The 14,963-nt window shown below is 34.7% G+C and overlaps 2 protein-coding genes across 3 annotated transcripts in view; both read left to right on the top strand.

Moving 5' to 3' along the window:
• Positions 1–1,081, top strand: part of LOC145270078 (organic anion transporter 3-like) — an 84,539-nt gene extending 83,458 nt beyond the window's left edge. For both annotated transcript variants that reach the window (XM_080125680.1, XM_080125683.1), the window contains one exon: positions 511–1,081. In XM_080125680.1, coding sequence (XP_079981806.1) covers positions 511–744 — 234 coding nt within the window. In that variant the 3' untranslated portion in view covers positions 745–1,081. The remainder of the gene's footprint in view (positions 1–510) is intronic.
• A 2,972-nt stretch (positions 1,082–4,053) lies between these two features.
• LOC145270063 (uncharacterized) overlaps positions 4,054–14,963 on the top strand; it is a 40,844-nt gene continuing 29,934 nt past the window's right edge. The window contains exon 1 of the mRNA XM_080125668.1: positions 4,054–4,708. The gene's annotated coding sequence lies outside the window, so the exon portion shown is untranslated. The remainder of the gene's footprint in view (positions 4,709–14,963) is intronic.

Here is a 14,963-nt window from a genome sequence, read left to right as displayed (position 1 = left end):
CTTTAATATTCTGTCTAGCTTTTAGTGATTTCCTCGTTTTTTAAGAGTTTTTAAGTTCGCGTCGACTTTGACATAGACTTGTTACTTTGAGATATGAAATGATTTTCAGTGGTTAAAAATATCTTGAGTTAACACGATCTTGTGAAAATTCAATTACTTTTAGAAGTGAAGTTGAAAGCGAATTCAAATGAAGCGGAGAATTTGCTTTTTAGCGTTCGTCAGAGTTGCATTGGAATCTTATCACACATTTTATATTTCAAGCTATTTATATTCTAGAACTGATATATTGATATCATTGAATATATCATTGATATATATATCATGATATATATCATGATATATATTGATAATGCAGATATAACAATATCGGCGGTATTGTCATATCTATAAGCAAAGGACATTTGTTTTCTGTTTATCATTAATTTGACATGACACGTGTCGGGGTTAAATAAAATCATTTTCATCGCTACAAGCACCAGTTGAATATTCCTTTTTTTATTTTCAATTCAGATCCGTTATATCGCATGGGGTCCAGGTGTCATTTTCTCAGCCGGTAGTCTCCTAGCCAATTTCCTCATCATGATGCTGCCAGAAACCCGGGGTCGACAGCTCCCCCAAAACATCGATGACGTCACAACCTGGATGAAAAAGTCTCTGAAGAAACCAGTCAGCGACTTCACTAATGATTCAGATTCCACAACAAAACGACGTGCAATTCCATCGTGTTTGCCTTTAATCGATTAGTCCATTATTTCATTGACGAGGGGAGGAAAGCATGTTAGTTTGAGTCTTCAATTTAAACGAATGGATTAAGAACGTTTCCTTATATTTCTTCTTCTTTCGTCGTTGCCAATAAACTCATCAAGTTTAAATAATTCCGTCGCAGAAACGCGAAAACTAATTCACATGAAAATTTAAAAAGTAAAATGAAAATATTCAATAATGATTAATTTGTCTCTTAATTTTTTCGAATGGTGTTAAAACGAAAATTTGGTAATACGCAAAACGTTAAGTATAAATTTCTTCCTGTTCACTTGACCGGAATCAATTAATAAACAAATGGGAGACTAAACAAAGAAAATATACCGGCATTCATTTTCTTTATAAGTTTATCACGAGAAAAAAAATTGGTTTTCATTTACATCAATAAGTTTTTATATTTAGTATTTTCTTATTAAGAGAAAGTCCGTGAAATTTTCACCCTTCGTAAGACACAATCATAACGTATGAATTCATTTAGTATTATACACAAGTTTTTCTTCACACACACACACACACATATATATATATATATATATATATATATATATATATATATATATATATATATATTATCGCTGTGGTTGGAATCTCAAAACTGGTTGTATTAGCAAAACATCCTCGTGCTAATGATCGGTAGATTTAAATGCAAGCAGATTCAACCGATTCATCTCGAATAATCTAGATAAAAATTATATTATTTGAGTTATTCAGAAAACTGTTTTAATCTTAGGCGTTATTCTCACAATGTTTCGATCGATGCATCCTCCGATATTTTTATGCATATCTCGTCAAATTCGAGAATCTTTCTGTCGAATTCAGGAATCTGTATTGAATTTCGTACGAAATACTTTATTTTATACACGGAGCTAGCATGTTCCGGTTTTGTCAGTCGTAACTTTTCGTATATGAAAGTCCGTGGGGTTGCAGTGTGATCACTTGTCTTGGTGGCGTCCATTTTGAATGACGATAGCGTCTGAAATATATTGCTAATAACCACACCAAGATTTAATATAAATTGTTTATAATTGATATGCTTTAGCGAAGACACAAAATGGAGGTCTATATACGCATATGCATAAAAAAAAGTTCAGTAAATGAAACATTAAGAGAATGGAATGGTTACCAGTTAGCAAGCGTTAATAAAAATCTAACCGAAATTTTATAACAAAATAATTTTACACAAGAGTTAAGTATATAAAAGCTATTTTCAATTATGAAAGTGTACATTTATGCAAATTAGTGTTTAGTAAAAATTTGAGTTAGTAATTACAAGCTTAGAAATATAAAGGTTAATACGTGTATAGTGCAGATATTAATCGGCGCATTCTTAACGCGTTGATTTTTTTTCCCCCTACTCGGTTGGCCGTTTTTTTTTGTTTTTTTTTTTTCCAATTTCACCCCAAACAAGGCACATTGCCACTTTGGTGTAGGGGGCTACTATCAGGATCAGCAACTACTGGGGCACTATGTTGGGATTTGGGCAGCAAGATGTCGGTTCACGTTGCACTTGAACTTCTGCATGTCAGTACAGTTAGGGAAGCAGGATCCTGGAATGGAATTCCAGAGTCTAGTGGTTCTGGGGAAGAAACTACTGGAGTAGAAAGGTCTTTTTCATCTAGGGATCTCTACTGTGTGGGGGTGGGATTTAGCTGGCTGTCGGGTTTGTCGAGGGTGTCTGCGTTGTGGGGGCACAAGTGTCTGCAGTTCGTCAGAGCATTCACCATTAAAATACTTGTAGAACAAGCAGAGGGGTGCAACGTTTCGTCGATGGGACAGAGGCTGAAGCTTAGATGCCAGTTCAGGGCCTATCAGATTGGCGACTCTTTTTTTAACCTTGTTTTGGCCAAGATCAAAGTGTAGTATCTGTTCTTCAAATACTGCACTTTCATTTCTTGTTCTCTTTCAGTGTAGGAGAAGTCCTTCACGACTGAGACAATTTTTTAATTTTTGTACCTTTTCTCCACGATAAAAAAAACGACCCTGGTGTCTAACTCTGTCCCGTGGGGAGGCATTGTAAATAGGTACAAAAATTAAATCAGGCTCCCACCTATGAAATGAATGAATGATGAACTACTGTATTCATAAGTCATGATTGGCTATCAACTTAGGAGAAGAAAAACTCTAATTCTAAACCCGAATGGATCTCGTCAGCCCTGATAGACAGTCTAAGGGAAACAACCCTAAAAAAAAATTCGGAGTGGAGCTCTGGCAACTTTCTAGCAATTCCAACACTTCAAACAATTTCCAGTCAAAACGATTACAGACCACATGCGATTGAAAAACGGTTACAGACCATATGCGAATGAAAAAGGAAAAAATCTTAAAGTCCTTCCAATTCTGAAGATTTTTTTCCCTTTTTCACTTGCATGTGGTCTTTCATCGTTTTCTTCTACATTTTTCCTACAAAATCCTGAGGATGTCCCCTGTATAGGGACGAAACGTTGATTACTATTTTATTAATTTTCGGTTTTCTTCTAACATAACATAACGTCAACCATCGCTTGTATTTTTATTTTATTTTTACTTATATATATATATATATATATATATATATATATACATACATACATACATACATATATATATATATATATATATATATATATATATATATATATATATATATATATATATATATATATATATGCACCCGACCGTTTATAAGTTATTAATTGCCTTCATTCTCATGGCAAGTGTTTGGTAACCCTGAGGTAGAGGCTTAGCAGATGGAGTCAAATGTGGCTTAGTGGCTGGATTGAAATCGAATCGTCATCCTACACTGATAATTGCGTAAGCATGAAACACTAGTGTCTGTATGTCTGTAGGTATAGATGAATAATTATTATTTAAATATAATTATCGACCCCTTTTAAGAATACATAAGGATGTGCACTGTCTGGAAAGTATGAACCAAGATCCAGTCAACTAGTGTGTATGCACCGTTCACGACTTGTATCTTTCGAACACTCTGGATTGTCCAATGTCTGCGCCTAAATTGAGCATTTATTATATAATAGTTATTAATTTCCTTCATTCTCGTGGCAATTGTTTAGACGACCGGGGTTAGAGGCTTAGCAAATGGAGTCTAAGGTGTCTTCGTGGCTCGGTTCAAATCTCCCGACCGTCATTCTACACTGATAATTGTGTAAGATATGAGAATGATTTTTATATATATATATATATATATATATATATATATATATATATATATATATATATATATATATATATATATATGAGTATTAAATACCTACAGACACTAGTGTTTCATCCTTTGGGGAATCATCAGTGCAGAGTGTCACGATTAACAGTTCCTATTTACTTTGCCTCCCCACGAGGGCAGAGTTAGACACAAGGGTGTTTTTTTTTTTAATGTGGAGAAAAGGAACAAAAATAAAAATTTCTCAGTCGTGAAGGATTTTTCCTCCACGAACCGAGAACGAAAAATTGTAGCATCAGGACAGCTACTACACTTGGATCTTGGCCCGATGGCCAAGAAGTAATTTATTTATTCATTCAGTTATTTAATAATTTTTTTAATTTTTATTATTTGTTTATTTATTTATTTAATTATATTTTTAACTATTTTTTTATTTATTTTTAATTATTTCATTTATTTATTTTTTTTTTTTTCTTTCGTTTCGATGTGAGACGCAACCGTTAAAACGGCGCGTGAAACGTTTAACCGTTGATCGAAACTGGAGACGCTAAATCATTATTACGTCGTCCAGTTTTGATAGTATTGAAGAGTTAATTTAAATGCAGTTCAGATAATGCGGCCTCTGGTCAATGAGTGGATGCCGATACACGAAAGAACTGCTAAGAGAAAGATCTCGGAAACGGTGTGTATTGTATTCTCTCCTAATGAGCCGACATTAGCTGGAAGCCGAAATGAAATACTTCACAAATGAAACACGATAAACATGATTATATACAATCCTACAAGGTAAGCTAAGCCGTTTCTTTTAAAACACAACATAGGGTGGAACGATAAAAGTGTCGCCCTAAAGAAAACAACACTACAACTTTATTTTAAAACTTTTATTAAAAAAAAAAAAAAAAATCAATCCAGGTAACTTGATTATGTAGTAGATCGGACATCTATTCAATGTAGCCGCATTCAGTTTCAATTATCGCCTCGAGGTCCGTAATCACAAGCGCCGGTGAGAGCTCGGAGAATATTCGGCGGATGGTGGCGATCAGGCTGGCTTTGGTGTTGTGTGATGTCATGTTGGTGATGTTCTCGACATATGATCAAACGTAGTAGTTCAGCGGGTTCAGGTCGGGGGAGGAGGAGGGTCCAGTAAGAGAAGAGTACAAAGTCGTAGCACTCCTGAAACCAAGCCTAGGTCTTTTTCGACTTGTGGACCGGCGCCGAATCCTGCTGCCACACCCAAAGTCTGCCATTGGCCACCTAATCGCACCAGGGGATCACCACACTCTTCAGCACATCCAGGTACACTTTGGTGTTGACTTTTAAGTCGACTTCGAAGATGTGAAGTGGCATGATGTGGCTCTCACTTGAAACCACAGCAAAGACCATAACCGTGGCCGGAAACTTTGTTTTCATCACCCTCTGTACGCCCATTATTCATGGCAATCCAGCGATGCATTTTGAGGGTGGTGGCAATGGTCCCGTTGTCATAACTTGAGTCGATAAAGAGCATGTTGTACAGCGGCGCATCTCCGATCTCGCTCGTTGAACATTGTCACTTTCAGACACGATAGAAGGCTCCTATCGCTCTTGGGATTTGTACACAACTGGTCAACGTAGATGGTCTGTAAAAAAAAAAAAAAAAAAAAAAAAAAACGCTTTTCATCAAACGGAAATGGAATCATGTCGTCTTTTCTAAATGGACAATTTTATCGTTCCGCCCTGTATATTCGGTTGTCCGGCTCTTAGTAGCAAATTTCATTCCATAAAAATAGATCACGTCAGAAAAGGTGAATGATATTTACCAAAAGTCAGTTAATCTATATGATGTCACAAAGTTAGAGGAGGCAATGATGTTAGCAATTAAGAAATAAACAACGGACAGAAAGGAAGAGGATAAAAAGAAAGGAAGGGAAATTTTTCACTAAGAATAGAAAAATAGTTAATAATATATATCTAATACGATTTAGAAAAACTCGTTTCCGGAAAACCTGTTCCCGGAAAAAGCGTACCCGGAAAACTCGCCCCTTTTTGCTAGGGAGGGAAACTGGTCCCTTATTGAATAAATATCGATTGAAAACACATTTTATAACCGTTCTTGACAAAGATATTGTCTTTAAAAGGGAATACACATCCCATAATATTTAAAAAAATATATTTTTACTTGTTTTTTGTTGATTTTTCTCAGTGTTCGTTTTCTACCTAGCTTATTTTAAAGTGTTTATTTAATCAAAAAAAAAGGAATGTTGAGTGTTACTTTTGAACAAAAAATGTCCGACATGAGATAATCACGTCTAAGGCGTCTCGATAATCGCTCAAAAATAGAAAATTAAAGAAAATACTAAGGTAGATATAGTTTTAAAATGAGCCCCACCCCCTCCAAAAGAAAATAAATTTGTATATTTTTAGGTAATGTCCAAGATCACTGCTTGGAAAAAAATCAAGCTACCGGAAGTGGATACGGTTGATTATATAACGAAACCGAATGGAAGACACGAAAAACGAAACCATATATTTATTTTTAAAAAAATAGTTTAGTTTTTTAACATTTCTGCGTTATTACGAAACAAAGTAACAAAAAGAAAACACTTTTTGTTTTATCCAATAAGAAAACCTTTTATTTAGAAAAATTGGTACTCCACGGGAAACGTGGACTCTGCATAAACGGTGGTTTATTTAATGATTGCTCCCTCAAAACACATGGGTAAAAGGTTTTCTTTGGTTTATTTAACCACGAAAACTTTTCGAAGGTATTATTTGAGGCCAAAATAAGGGAGGGGGCAAAAGCATTATTTTGAATATGTATGAAAAAATAATTTAATAAAAAATAATATTTAGTGGAGAAATAATTTAAAAAATTTAAAATTAAATGAAATAAAAATAAAATAAAAACAAGTACGAAATAAAAGTACGAATCAAATTTACCCAAAGAAAGAAAATTTCCAAAAAATAAAATAAATACACGCGCGATTAAAATAAAGTCTGAGATATATACGAAGAAAGTGAAAGAAAACGCTTTTAGGGAACAGTCATTAAATAAAAACACCGTTTACACAAGGTCCACGTTCCCCGTGAAGTACCGAAAAATTAATTTAGTTTTAACACTTTTTGTGTTCACGAAACAAAAAGGGGCACTTGTGCAGTATGAGGACGGGAGCCATCTTTTCTTAGCGCATTTCACTAAACTGTTGCCAGGTGGCGCTTCGCGCTTCGCTTCTCTGACAAAAAAACATTTAAATTAGTAATTTGTTGTTGACCCTTCAAAGTCGCTTTCATTTAAATTATTTATTTGTTCGAAAAGAAAAGCTATTTTACTTTACAAAAATCCAATGTTGTTTTTATTACAAAATTGTTGGTACTCTTGCATAATTTGACCCAAATTCTCGTGATTTCCCGTCAAGCTCGGATCGGGCGAGACCGGCAATCACGAGAGATCGGGTCAAATTATGCAAGAGTACCAAATTGTTTTATTAAAATTATATTTTTTCGCAGACTTTTAAATAAATGTTTTTACAATTATATATTGATACATTTTTATACAATAAATGTTTTAACAATTATATATTGATACATTTTTATACAATAAATGTTTTAACAATTATATATTGATACATTTTTATACAATAAATGTTTTTAGAATTATATATTGATACATTTTTATACAATAAATGTTTTGGTTTTCAAATATTTTTCTGTTCGGAAAAAAAAATCTTGTTTGTTACTTATTTGCCGCGTTATTTCACCAAGAAGAAATTGGAGTTATCGCCCTCTTACAATACCGCCGCCAAAAATCAGGAAATTAACCAATTTTAATGAAATTTTCAGTATTTATAAAATAATGATCGCGGAATATAATGAACTAATTATTTTTTATTTAAATCTGAGTGTAAATGTATTATTTTGTTTAAACAAAAAATACCTTTACTAAAATTATGGTTTTCAGTAGTAAATAAAAAACGCAAGAATTTATTTTTGCTTTTTTATATAAACAAAGCATCGTAATTTGTAACAATAAAAATAAAATAAAATAATTTTATAGGAACATTAGGAAAAAAGCCACTAAAGTCCATATTAATGAATTCGATATAACTCGAAGAAAAATGAATTTCTGGAACTACGGATATTACCATTGAATTAAGCATTGTTTATTTAACATTTTTACACGAAAAAATTATGATTGCAAAAAATATTTCTACTTTTTTTTTTAGATTAAAGGTTTCGCATAATTTTTATATGCAAGATTTTAATAATTTCCTTGCTCGCAAGAATGTGAAACTTTCGGCGTAACATATGTGTTATATAATTCTGAACAATAATTTTTTTTAAATAATAATTTAAAAACAGGAACATAGAAAAATAATTAAATTAAAAATTGGAAAAATTTATACAAACGTTCGGAATAGGAATGTACGGATGTATCAGAATTTTTGTAGGAATTTTTGACACCCCTAACACGAAACTGCGAATAAAATATAAAAAACTCGTACTTTTAAAAGTGGGTTGTTTATTTCCTTTATGGATTATACTTCCAAAATAAACTATTAAAGTTGTTTTAAAAGTAATAGCATTTTATTTTTTATTTTTTAAAAAACAGTAATGAATTTTACGAACTCAATATTTTTCAATTTTTAAACTTTAAAAATCTATCAAAATTTTTCTATTGATTCTATTTTTTACGATATTTTCAGGGTCATTGTGAAATTTTATGTTCTTTCCAATAAACCGAATATAATATTTTAGACAAACGTTTTTTTTATTCACCCCCCCCCATTTTCAAGTGTTTATTAAAAAGTAAATAATAAATTTACTCACCAAAGTGTTATATATCGCAAATTGAAGAGAAAAGGTCAATAAATAATATATTAAAATTTAAAATAAAAAAGTAGTGTTTTTTAGAAATTTACCTGTAAAGTTCGAAGTTTAAAACCGTTTTTTAAACCACGTTGTTTGTTTTTTCTTTTGATATTTTTTATGAAACCTTGGTCCTTGCTCCTTTAATTGAAAACAAAATTAGGGCTTGAATTACATTTTTCGAGTAGTTATAAGCTTGGAAAGACAGGGGGTCGAATAATTCACGCCTCCCATTTTGAAATGTCTATTAAAAAGTAAATAATTAATTTACTCACCAAAGTGTTATATATCACAAATTGAAGAGAAAAGGTCAATAAAAAATATATTCAAATTTAAAACAAAAAAAAGTAGTGTTTTTTTAGAAATTTACCTGTAAAGTCCGAAGTTTAAAACCTTTAAAAAAAAACACGTTTTTTTTTTGTTGTTGTTTTTAATGGACCCTTGGTCCTTGCTCCTTTAATTGAAAAAAAAAATTAGGCTTGAATTACATTTTCCGAGGAGTTATAAGCTTGGAAAATAGGGTGGAATTATTCATTATTTTTCACGAAATTTTTGACACACCTAACGGATGGATGTCTGGGGAAAAATCACACCCCCTTCTTCCCTTTTAATCACATTCCAACAAAAACCTAACAGCCAACCATGGTTCTCCCCAGAATGTGCTGCCGCTATCGCAGACAGAAATCACTTTTTCCATAGCTACCAACGTAATAGATGCACTGAGACTAAAGCTGCTTTCAGGTCTGCCAGCAACCACTGTAAAAGAGTAATAAAAAATGCAAGAGAGCTATATGCCCAGTCTGTTAAATCCAAGGTAGCTGATCAGCGGCTTGGATCCCACCAGTTTTGGCAAATAACAAATAGGATCCTGAACAGAAGTGTGCGTTCTATCCCAACCATTATCAATGGACCAGAGGTCATCTCGTCAGCATCAGACAAGGCCAAACTATTTGCAAAGAACTTTGCAGCTAATTCTACCCTATGCGACGAAGGCCATCAACTCCCCATATTTCCTCCTATAACACAGAACAAGCTAGGTAACATACAAATATCCGTGCATGAGGTCGCCAAGATAATAAAGAACCTAGATTCCAGTAAAGCAACTGGCCCTGATGGCATCCCAATTATAGTGTTAAAAAAGCTTCAACCAGAACTTGTTCCCATACTTACGAAACTATTTAAGCGCTGCCTTAAGGAGAAGTGCTTTTCGACTCCCTGGAAGACCTCATCAGTTTGCCCTGTATTTAAGAATTCAGGTGATAATGTCATCTCCCTCTCAGTACAGATCTATAAGTCTCCTGTGTGTTATGAGTAAGTTGCTGGAATCCATATTAAATAGAGAAATAGTCAACCACCTCAACAGGAATGACCTTCTTAGTGACACACAATATGGTTTCCGCTCTGCAAGATCTACCGCAGATGTGCTGACGGTTATATCCCACAGGATTAGTGAATCTCTTGACAAAGGCTTCCTTTCTAGGGCAATTGCTCTTGACATATCAAAGGCCTTCGACAAGGTATGGCATAAGGGTCTACTTCACAAGATTTCCAGCTACGGTATAACTGGAAATGTTTTCTCAATCATTAAATCATTTCTCTTCGATAGGCCATAAGAGTAGTGGTAGATGGACAAAAATCGGAGGCCTGCAATATAAATGCTGGAGTCCCTCAAGGGTCCATATTGGGCCCAACTCTCTTCCTGATCTACATCAATGACCTCCCAAAACACATACTTAAATCATTCGTTGACATCTATGCTGATGACACGACTATCTACCGCAACACATCAAAGGCTGTAAATGACAAAGTTCTCTCTGATTCTCTCTCCTCTGATCTCGAGCGCGTGGTTCAGTGGGGGAAGAGGTGGCTGGTTACCTTTAATGCATCCAAAACCAAACTCCTATCCTTACATCATCAACGCTCTGCTCCCCATCTGGCATCAATTGTGATGGATGGCTCTCGTCTGGGTGAGGCCCCGTGTTTTGACAAGCTTCTGGGTTTGACCTTTACTCCTGATCTGAAATGGAACACGTACATCAAGTCTGTTGCCAAGGTCGCTGGAAAGATGGTGGGATCCTTCTACCGCTCCAGAAGATATCTCACTACTGATGCAATTCTCTATCTATATAAAAGCCAAGTACGTCCAAGGATGGAATACTGTTGCCATATCTGGGCAGGAGCTGCTAAAAACAGCCTATCCTACCTTGACAGAGTACAAAATGGACTTCGTGGCTTAGTGGGGGGATGCCCTTTTCTCTACCCTGCAACCTCTCTCCCACAGAAGAGACGTTCCGAGCCTATCCTTGTTTTATCGTTATTTCCATGGCAGGTGCTCGTCTGAACTCCAGTCTCTGGTCTCCCCTCGCCAATCTTTCACGAAAAACACCCGTCTAGCTGAATCCACTGTGAAAAATTTCCCCCACTCTATATCTGTGCCTAAATCAAAACGCGGATTCAATGAACAAAGCTTCTTTCTTAGAACTGCACGCCTGTGGAACTCTGTTCCGTCTGCCTGCTTCCCTCCGGACTACAACTTGGATGTCTTCAAGTCCAATGTTAACAAATTCCTAATGAACCGCCCCCTTAATTAAACACTTCATCAAATCTCCACACTAACGTAATGTACTCGCAATAACCCTTATCCCTGAGTGGCTTCCGGGCCTTGATAAGTGGTGATCACTGTGTAAAAAAAAAAAATTAAAAAAAAAAACATCATTTTCACAGTCCTTCGACTGGCTGAAATTTTGGGCCTCCGTATATTCCGTGTTTAGAAAAACTTTAGTTTGTTGCGTTTTGCGAACGGCAGAATCACTCGGTTTTGGGCTAATTAATTTATGTTTTGTACAGACAAGGGTTTTTTGTTGTTTTTTTTTTTATTTAATTCAACATCTTCGAACTTTACTTTACTAATTATCTTTGAAATAGACCCGGAAAACTAATATTTATCTTTTAAATGATTTTTACAATTAATTTATTTAACTTTAAAATTTAACTGAATTGAGTAGCTCGATGTGAAAACATTTTTCATAACTTTTTTTTTTTCACGTGTACAAATATTTTTTTTTCCTTTTGGAAATTAAGTTTAGTCTTTAATCTTTCAAATACATTCGGGACAAGATCAAAGTGTAGTATCTGTTCTTCAGATGGTGCACTTCTATTTCTTGTTCTCTTTCGGTGGAGGAGAAATCCTTCACGACTGAGACAATTTTTATTTTTGTACCTTTTCTCCACGTTAAAAAACGACCCTGGTGTCTAACTCTGTCCCGTGGGGAGGCATAGTAAATAGGTACAATCAAAAAGTAGTCGGAAACCTACAAAAAATTATGATAAATCGGCTTTCAAAACTAGATCACCCGTATCGTTGTCCGCCCATTTTTGTCCATACCTAATTAAGTTAATCAGCTTACGTGATTTTGGAATATGACATTTTTGTTCCGTGACGGGTACTTATATCATAAAGATTTTTCGGTATTTTTATTTATTTATTTTATTTTATTTATTTATTTATTTGTTTGTTTGTTTGTTTGTTTGTTTGTTTGTTCGTTCGTTTGCTTCTGCCTTTATCGACTACCGATTTTCACGTAGTTGGCTCGGGTTCGATCCGCTGCTGACGGAAATAAACGGTAAAATGTCGGCCGAGCGTTTCTCAATTTTTAACGAACGTGCTATCTGTTTTTAGCTAATACGAATCTATGAAGGCTACATTTTTTATAAATTGAAAGAACTTAAAAATTCATTTCAATCGCGCAGGTTAGGGTTATGGTTGGATTCGATACATGTTTATAATTTTATTTATTGCATTTCCATGTTTTTCTTGTTCATTATAATAATTTTTTAGTAGCGGTTTAATGTTTCGCGATCGGCCGTTTCCGGTTATTCCCGTCGGCGGACGAGCACTCCGAGAAACTTCGTGGAAATCGCTGGCCGGTAATTTTTTTTTTAATTTAGTTGAATTCTGGATAAAATTTTTTTTTTTTTTTTTTTTGGTACTCATGCAGAGAATAATCCAGACGTAACTCAACGCACGCCCTGCTTTCCTCGGAACATAACGTCAACAGCTAGAATAAGCCGAGCGTCGCCGAGGAAATTAAGCCGTCTGACGTAACATAAAACTGAACCAATGACAATGTAGCGCGATGGTTTTCAACGCGACGCGCGTTCGCGCGAGTTGGAAATTCAAAGCAGCAGACGACAATTTGGAAAAGAGAAGAAAAGAAAACAAATTAGTAAGAAAAAAAAGTTTTCTTTTCTTGTCATGCTTTCATCGGCGACGCTCGGCTTAATTTCCTCGGCGACACTCGGCTTGCTTGACTGTTGACGTCATGTTCCGGAGAAAGCCGGGTGGACTCTTACGAAGTTACGTCTTGATCACTCTCTGCACTTTTTTTTAATAATCGTTTGTTTATTTGCAATACAGTAAACGACCAAGTTCTCTCCAATTCTCTCTCTTCTGATCTTGAGCACGTAGTACAATGGGGTAAGGAGTGGCTGGTTACTTTTAATGCATCTAAAACCAAGCTTCTCTCTTTACATCATCAACATTCTGATCCACATCTGGCATCAATTGAAATGAATGGCTCTCGTCTTCAGGGGGCCTCAAGTTTTGACAAGCTTCTTGGCTTGACCATTACTCCTGATCTTAAATGGAACACGTACATCAAATCTGTTGCCAAGGCCGCTGGAAAAATGGTGGGATCTTTCTATCGATCCAGTAGATATCTCACTGCTGATGCTATTCTCTATCTATATAAGAGCCAGGTACGTCCAAGGATGGAATACTGTTGCCACATCTGGGCAGGAGCTGCTAGAAAGGACTTGGCCTGCCTTGATAGAGTTCAAAATAGACTTCGTAGCCTCGTAGGAGATGTCCTTTTCTCTTCCTTGCAACCTCTATCTCACAGAAGAGATGTTGCGAGTTTGTCTCTGATGTATCGTTATTTTCATGGAAAGTGTTCAACTGAGCTTCAATCTATGGTCTCCCCTCGCCAAACTTTCACAAGAAACACTCGTCTAGCTGAAAACACTATCAATAATTCCCCCCACTCTTTATCTGTGCCTAAACCTAAACGTAGATTCGATGAACAAAGCTTCTTTCTTAGAACTGCACGCCTGTGGAATTGTCTTCCGTTTTCCTGCTTTCCGGCAGACTACAATATGGTTGTCTTCAAGTCTAACGTAAATAAGTTCTTGATGAGTCGTTCCATATAATTTATCAAATTTACCAAATTTTCATTACTAATGATTACTATATTGTTCAATTTCTACTGTACACTCTTTAACCCTTATCCTTGAGTGGCCTCTTGGCCTTGATAATGTGGTGATGCCTATGTAAAAAAAAAAAAACATGACGTAAGTAAATGGGTTTTAGTTTTTCAAAACGTTTTGAATTTATTAATTTATTTATTGCGGACTATCATCCTTATCTGTTCCTATTTACAATGCCTCCTCGCGGGACAGAGTTAGACACCGGGATCGTTTTTTAACGTGGAGAAAAGGACAAAAATTAAAAATTGTCTCAGTCGTGAAGGACTAGAGGTGTCAGAAACCGACATTAAAAATGCGGGGAAAAAAATCGAATAATTGGATCTTCTATCTTTTCGAAGCTTATAACTACTTGAAAAATGTAATTCAAACCATAATTTTTTTTAAATTAAATAAGCAAAGACCAAATTTAAAAAAAAAATGACAGGTTTAATGGCAAATTATCCAATATTTGTTTTATAAATCGGTTTTCTTTAAAAAAAGATTTGAAGAAAATCTTTTACTTACTTCGATTATTAAATATATATATAAATTCCAAAAGATCACTTACCCATAAAAAATACTATTCAATGGGCACTTCCATTTTTTATTGTTAAGAATTTATCCATATTTATATTTTAAATTCCATGTATTTTTAAATAAAAGAATTTTTTAAACAACTATTTGAAAAAGCCGCTATTGCGTAAGCATTTCTATGGTGTTAGCGAAACGCCGAACCGGTGTTTCTTCTTGTTTTGAACTACGGATGGACAGAAAGACGTAAAAAAAAACACACGTTCGCGTTAGCCGTCTAGCCTTGTGCGTGAAGAAATATGTGTCACCATAGATGAAAAATTGTCAAATTTTACTTATAAGTTTTTGCCTTGAAATAAAAAAAACGAGTCGAGAATTTTTTTCTTTTTTTTTTTTTTCTTTTCTCAAAGAAATACATGAG

The sequence above is a fragment of the Euprymna scolopes genome, chromosome 4 (assembly GCF_053919585.1).
Source record: "Euprymna scolopes isolate OS-2025 chromosome 4, ASM5391958v1, whole genome shotgun sequence".
In the NCBI taxonomy this organism is placed as follows: Eukaryota; Metazoa; Mollusca; class Cephalopoda; order Sepiida; family Sepiolidae; genus Euprymna; species Euprymna scolopes.
This window is presented reverse-complemented; position numbering and strand designations above follow the sequence as displayed.